This window comes from Parus major, chromosome 2 (genome assembly GCF_001522545.3).
Source record: "Parus major isolate Abel chromosome 2, Parus_major1.1, whole genome shotgun sequence".
In the NCBI taxonomy this organism is placed as follows: Eukaryota; Metazoa; Chordata; class Aves; order Passeriformes; family Paridae; genus Parus; species Parus major.
Window position 1 is genome coordinate 133,670,030 of NC_031769.1, and position 7,519 is coordinate 133,677,548.

Here is a 7,519-nt window from a genome sequence, read left to right on the forward strand (position 1 = left end):
CTGTGCTGGGGCAGCTTTCAGCTGTGCAGCCCTGCAGAGGGCTGAGAGAGGCTGGCAGGGACAGGGACAGGCCATGGCAGGCAGGGACAACTGCCCGGCTCTGCAAAGTTATGTTTTCAAATGCTTTGTGCCAATAATGATGGGATTTGGAGGATCTGAAGCATGGAAAAGGATGGGGAGAAACAATCAGATTAAGCCTTCTTTTCTGAGGAGCAGTGGGCTCTAGTGGAGCATCAGAAAGTGGTTCTGAGGCATGGTGCCTCATGTACACATCTGGAAGGAGGGTGATGTTGGTGTCTGAGCTCTGTGATTCCTCTGGGCATGCTCTGGCTGGCTGCAGGGAGGGCATTGGGGCATTTTCTTGAGCCTTCCCCCTTGACTCCAGCTGGGGCTTTACTAGCCTGGTGCCAGTACACAGCTAGGGCTAAGGAGGGGCTCTCCCACACACCAGCACTCTCGTTCTGAGACTGCTGAAAGCCCCCTGCATTTCTGTGCTACCTGCAAACATCCCCATGTATGTAGCACATCTCTTTAACCCAGCTCTCTTGATGATGCACATTGCTGTTTTCATGACGCTTTTATTACACAATACTGCCGAAATGCTGTTTATGAACATTTTATGAACATTTTAGATCTTAAAAATATACATGATCTACAAAAAGGCTTATTTTTCATTTGTTTTTGTGGATGATATGAGAGTGTAAAATATTGTTTCTCACTTTGCTTCTTCTCTCCTCATTTTCAGGCCTGAGGCTGACCTTGTTCTGAGTATGCAGCCATGTAAGACGTTTGGATGCTCTGTTCCTACCAACTGTATGAATTGTAAGGACATTTCTGCTCACAGAATTCCAGAAGCTACCATAAATCTTTACATAACTGCCTCTGCCCTATAAGAAAATGCACCACCTTAGGAGTGAAAAGAGTATATTATTGAGTCTAACTGAATGAAGTAGTTAATCTCACTTCGGGCAGGTGAGTTGGCTTCAGTAGAATACCTAAATCCTTCTTCTCATTAACTGAAGAGTGGTCTGTGATCTCAGAATGAGCAAGGCTCGCCAGGACATGGCCATGGACACAGAGCAGGGCAGTGGATGATGCTCCCTGTGAAGATGAGAGGTGAGGAGAGGAGCTGTTCTAATGTGTGGCTGTGCTGGGCAGCACCTGGGGGGAACCTTCCAACAGCAGCCAAAATTGCTGCTAATATCAGTAATTACCTGCCAATGACTTCCTCATCCCACTTCCATGCAAATCTCATTGCAGCCATCATAGTACGCTTCAATAAAAAGGTATCTGATGGCAAAGAGCACAAAATCTTTCTTTTCTTCAATTTATTTTTACCTTGAGCAGCATGAAATTAGAAGATCATTCAATGAATTTGCAGCAGGGAACAAACAAATTAAAATGCCAGTAGGAAGCATTTAAAATATTTTTTTTTCAGCAATCAGGTTTATAGAGGTACCAGATGTACCACTTTAAATGTAGGTCTCAGCTATTAGTGAACCCTGTTGGAACTTGACAGATATTGAAGAATATGCAACAGGCCTTTACCAGTTCCTTTTATCTTGGTTCAATACCAATTGTGTCTCAGAGCACTAGAAGGGGTTTAGCGCTTTAATATCGATAATATCTGGGGAAAAGTGGAAAATTCAGAGAAAAATGACACTTTTTAAGAGTTTTGTCTCAAAGTTTATCTGTTGGAATACTTTAGGACATAAAGTGTTGTCAGAAGGGAAGTCATCATGGCTTTTTAATTCCCAGCATAGCTCCTTCCCTGCTCTTCCCACTCAGACCCATGATAAGCAGCCTGGGGCCAGTCTCCCTGAGACATGATACATGAAATACATGATATTGTGGCTACATGTATCATGTCTATCATGTATTGCTTCAGCTTTGCTCTAGGCCAGCTCTTGTACTTGCTAGAAGTACATTTTCTCACTTCTGTGCAGCAGAAGCCCAGGAAAGAGACTGTGTATTCCTGTTTGTCATGAGCATTTTGCACAGCTGTTGTACATGGTATTTAAATACCTGTAAATGACCTGATTCACAGAATTGCAGAACAGGCTGATATGGAAGGGACACAGAAGGATCATCAAGTCCAACTCCCAGCCCTGCACAACCCATCCCCAAGAGTCACAAAGCTGCTCAGTGTGAGTGGAAGAGGTAGTCTCTACAGCATTGTAAGGCTGTATTCCAGTATATTCCAATATTCTTTTCCCTACACAGCCACTTCCATAATTCAAGCCACTTTCACTAATATTCAACTATATTTGCAAACTTAGAGAGAACTAAATATACCCTGATAGGCTTTGGATTTGAATGTTAAAACCATGAACCTGTGTCTGTTGCATCCAAAGGATCTTTTGGGCATTCACTACAAGGAGAGGAGGAAGCAAACAAATTTCCCAGAGAGGTTGTGGAGTCTCCCTCAGTGGACACATTTAAGAACCATCTGGACACAGTCCTGTGCCATGTGTCCTGGGATGACCCTGCTTGGGCATGGACCAAATGACCCAGTGTGGTCCCTTCCAACCTGGCTCACCCTGTGATTCTGTGATTTTGCAAACAGTCTGTATCCTGCTCTGTCTACATCCTCACTTTAACTCCTATTTTACCTTTGCAGAGCTCAGTAGGCTCTTTCCAGCTTGGCAGAGTGACTGCAGGGCGTGGAAGGAACCAACAGCAAGGTTTTAACCAGCAGTGTAGGTGTGACAAAATTCCAGAAGCTGGCAGAGCTTTGTCTGAGCAGAGCCAGCAGCGGGACCCATGCAGGCCATGTTGTAATCTTTCCCAAATCCTGTGCATTTCCCAGCTTGACAGGTTGTCTATCTGAGCAGCACAGGCTGCTCTATTTCTGTGCAGATGTCTGAACCCCCACAGGACTGGAAGGGCAATGCCCAGACTGCTCTTAAAATAATAAGGATGAACTAAGACAGAGTAAGTCACATGTCAGCCAAGTAAGCAATTTGGCTAGGGCTCAAGAGTCAGAGAGAAGGATACCAATGTATTCTTAAATTAGTACCTAGCAATTAATCTCATAAATACAAATCTGTAGCTGTGACACAGCTTTGGGCAAACCTTTCCTTTGTAGAGCTTAAAGTGAAAATATGGAATTCTATGGCATTTTACTGCTTACACTTGCTTAAAGCTACAGTTTGCCATGATAAGGGAAAGCCAGGGAGAGGTACCACAACCTGTGTAACATTTCCTCCAAAGCACCTGTCACAGAGAAATTGAATTATCTGTGAACCTTATGCAGGAATTTATGGTTGCTTAGCCAAGAGACATTCAAAGTGAAGGCAAGTTCCTGTGTCTGACTGAGAAAGGTCTTTGTCTGACTTTGCAAACTCTTTTGATGAAGACTGTTTGCTGCTTCTGAGAGCTGATTCCCAGTCTGAGCTGGAGGGAGAGGCTGCAGAGGTGGCCACAAGTGGAGCTGATGCCTGGATGCTCCTTTTGCTCTTCACATGCTGTTTTCAGTCTGGCACCTATTCATTGCTGCTAGAGAAGGCCTTACTTTCCAGAATTTCTCAAGAGGTGCTAGAACTAGTTGTTTTTCTTACTTTAAAACCGAGATGTGCAGGACTAGCAGCAGGCAAAGAGAGCATTCCATGGAAACCTGGCTGTGTGGTGAGGAGCACAACTGGCTGGGTAAAAAATGAACTCAGTATTTGTATAATAACAGTAATAGAAACTTACACTTTTATCTCAAGGCTTTCAGAGCACAGACTGAATTACAGCTTTTACAGACCAACAGTACCAGAAGTGAATTCTCTCCTTTATTTGCCTTTTTGCTCAAAAAGTAACTACCTGCTTTCTCAGCCTCTGCTCCACCAGATGCTCAGGTGAGGTATTTAAGCACATATTCTTTGTGATGCTTCATCAAGGGCTAAAATCTGTGTAGGTAACTGTATGCATCATCACCAGGAATAACAAAAACGAAAAGAAATTGTTTCTTTCTGGTATTTATTTGTGCTAACAGAAATTAATATGATTGCAAAATTGTGTGCAGAAACGCAATATTTAAAATGGCATATTTAAGCTGAGTTGTGATTTTAACTGATAATGTGGTGTGACTGTATCTTTATAGATGTTAGCTCTGAAATCCATGCTGTTTTTATATACAGCTAACACTACAAAACTTTTTCAGACATCATGTTAATGTGACTATTTCTGTTTGCCCTTCTGTTTAGGACAGAAATCTTTTTTCTTGTACTCAAATATTGTAAATCATATATGTGAGCATGTATTTTTTGTAAATTATGTGGTTTTAAATGTATTGATAATTATATCAAAATTATTTTAGCTGGAAGTGAAAGTGGCTAGATGTCAACTACTGACTACAGCAATATAACTATCTTTGTGTATTTATTTTGTGGAGAGAAAACTCCTTTTCAACATTTAGTCTGAAATAATTGTCTGATTGATAGCAATATTGAAATCCATGCCTATATCCCTATTTAACATCTTTTATGTAAGGGATTGCATTCTTCTTGGACTTTTATTTAGAAGTTTGTCCAGAATGTGACAGAAGAGGTGCTACTTTTGCATCTGGCTTGGGGAGATATGCTGCTTCCTGTTTGAACTGATGAGATTTCAGAACCTTCACTGAAGGAAAACTGTGCAGCTGAGAAAGATCAGGTCTATTTGTAACACACTTTGGTTCGAATTATCACATGAACTCCCTGAGTTCAGAGTAAAGGATATATCAAAGAAGCTCCAATGTGCTGTAAAAGGGTTTATGATGCTCCTCTGGAAATGGATGACACAAGTCAAATGATAAAGATTTCAGAATTCCCTTCAGAAAACAATTATCCAGCAAAATGGACTGAAGGACCTATTCTACTTCAGGAGCTGCTGCAGTACCTCTCCAGCTACACAGTGAAGGCTTGGATCAGTCACTTTGGACACTCTCACACCCCCCAGATCTGAGCACTGTCACCATTGAAAATAAAACATTATTTCCAGAATGTGAAAAGATAAATTGTTCTTTCAACAGTGCTATGTTTATTTATTTCTCTGCTATGTGTGAGTACCATTGTTTCTTTTGCTACAAATTGCAGTGAAATTTGAAAATTATCTTTCTATACTTTATATCTTCTTCAGACAGAACTGTTTCTTTGCTCTTTTGTTCTTTTCAATAAGATTTGTTTTCTCATGATCCTTTCATTACTACTGGGATACAGTGATACAGCAAGTGCCAGTGAATTGGCTCAGCCAAAGCTGATTTGGACTCCTGAATTCATTCATTTGAATTGATGAAATCAATGGAATTGATTTCGATTCAAATCTGAATCTTGGAAATTTGAATTCTAGCAAACTATGTAAGAGCGACTGGTTTAGAGGGAATTTCTTCTTCACCTTCCCAGAGTAATTCCTGTTTCATTCTGTCACTTCATGTGCTTTATATATTTGGTTATTATAAATATTGTGAAATTGTTCAGATAAATGTACTACTGATAAATGTAGAACAATTTCTGTTCAAAATAAGCATTTTGTAATTCTTGGATGCATGCTACTGTGGGGATTAATTTGTAATGGATTTTTGTTGCTACTCTAATAAAATGTTGAGCAAGACAATTATACTGCAATTTGAATTTTTTAACAACCACTTGAATACACACCTTTTGCCTTGCTGTCCTTGGCAATGGACAGAAAATGTAACAACATCCTTTCTCATCTTCAAGGGAATGAGATCCTAAAAAATGCAGCCCTTTCTTTCCTGAAGGAAGAGCAGTGTGTCAGTAGTCTAGCAGCAGTTACAGTGCTTGTATAGGAGGGGATTCATATGACTCCTTGTCCCTGTTACAAAGATTAGTTATGTATTTTACACTGGACAGCATTAAACAAAATAAACAAACAAATAATAAAGGAGCAAAACCCGCACATCTTGGGAGTAGGGGCAGAGAGCAGAGCCACTTTCTTCTTTGGTCACTACAATCAGCATAGCCGGTTCCTGTATTCCATGGGTACTGCTTGGCTTTTCTGGTGATGTCAGCCACTTGTGCTTGAACCCAGCCTCAAGAGGATGAGTGCAGTTTCTCTATCTGCTCTGATTTTCCTCAAGGTAATCCATAGCAGACTCAGTCTCTTGAGGATCGGGATATATCAAAAGGCTAAACTCCCTAGAGCTAGACTAAAGCCCAATTCATGCCTCTCATTTCTTAGGTAAATGCTCTACCACTAGTGATAAAGACAGAAGGCTCAATCTCCAGGCAGGTCTTGCTGACTTTTGTGAGTCCCATGTAGAAGGTTCCTTAATCTTTTCATTGGTACCCAACTCAAGTTGTCTGTGTGGGGCTGGATAAGCCCATACCCCACAGGTGATGGGGGATGACCTCAGAGCATCTCTGGGGACATGAGGCACTGTGGATCCTGGTGAGAACATTGACCACAAGGCAGCAAAAACCACCTGCAGCAAAGACAGCCAGGAACCTCCTGGGCTAAACTAGACAGAACATTGCCAGCAGGCCAAGGAAGGTGATCCTTCCCCTCTGCTCAGCCCTGGTGAAATACATCTGGGATGCTGTGCTGGGACCTCTCAGTACCTGAGAGACATGGACATGCTGGGATGAGTCCAGTGCAGATCCACAGAGGTGATGAAGGAACTGCAGCATATCTGCTGACATATCAGTAGAGGCTGAGAGAGCTGGGATTTTTCGACCTGGAGAAGAGCAGGTTCAGGGAATCTTACCAGCATGTATAAGCACTTGATAGAGAGAAGCTCTACGGCTCTTTTCAGTGATGCTCAGTGACAGGGCAAGAGGCAATGGGCACACATTTAAATACAGCATATTTCACTTAAGCATTAGGGAAAAGCCTTTTACTGTGAGTGTGGTCAAACACTGGAATAGATGTCCCAGAGATGTTATCAAGTCATGCTTAAGTTCCTCCTTACAAACTTCACTTTTTCAGCTTTCCCTAACAGCTTTAGATTGTATCAACTTTTTATTTTCTACCACTAAGACGAGCTATTTGTTTGGTGAAGATGCATAATTGTGCCTATTCCTCCTGCCTGTCTCTCTTGCTGCAAGTGAAAGAGTAAATTTTTCTGCTTGTTTTGTGAGTTTCTATGAAGTTTATAAAACGTGTGCTCTTACTGATGTATAGAGTTAAGCAGGGCACTGCAGAGGGCACGTCCTGGTCTCAGCTGAGGGTGCTGGGCTGCCAGTGGTGGGGAGGAGATAAATGCTCATGGGGCAGGCACCAGTCTCTGGCACAGCATCAGCCCAAAGCAAGGCCCAGAGGGTCCTTCAGCCATGTGGAACTCCAAGTCTTACTACAACTCACTGAGCTTCCCACCTGACACAGATGTGCTTACATCTATCACTGTATGCTGTTTCCAAAAGCAATACCGTGATATAATGCAGCACCCAACACTCTACAGAAACGCACCAGGGCAGCACTGACAAACACCTATGACACCTGCCAGATGGATCATTCCTCTGTCATCAGAGCTCCTCAAGTCTCTTCAGACTTAGGCTGGCATTGGGAGTCACTCTCAGCACTTGATTTCAGTGGG

General features: G+C 42.1%; 1 protein-coding gene across 1 annotated transcript in view; it reads left to right on the top strand.

The window, feature by feature from the left end:
* The window catches only part of TRHR (thyrotropin releasing hormone receptor), a 12,844-nt gene extending 7,267 nt beyond the window's left edge, over positions 1 to 5,577 (top strand). The window contains exon 3 of the mRNA XM_015650936.3: positions 746 to 5,577. Coding sequence (XP_015506422.1) covers positions 746 to 751 — 6 coding nt within the window. The 3' untranslated portion in view covers positions 752 to 5,577. The remainder of the gene's footprint in view (positions 1 to 745) is intronic.
* The last annotated feature ends 1,942 nt before the right edge of the window (positions 5,578 to 7,519 follow it).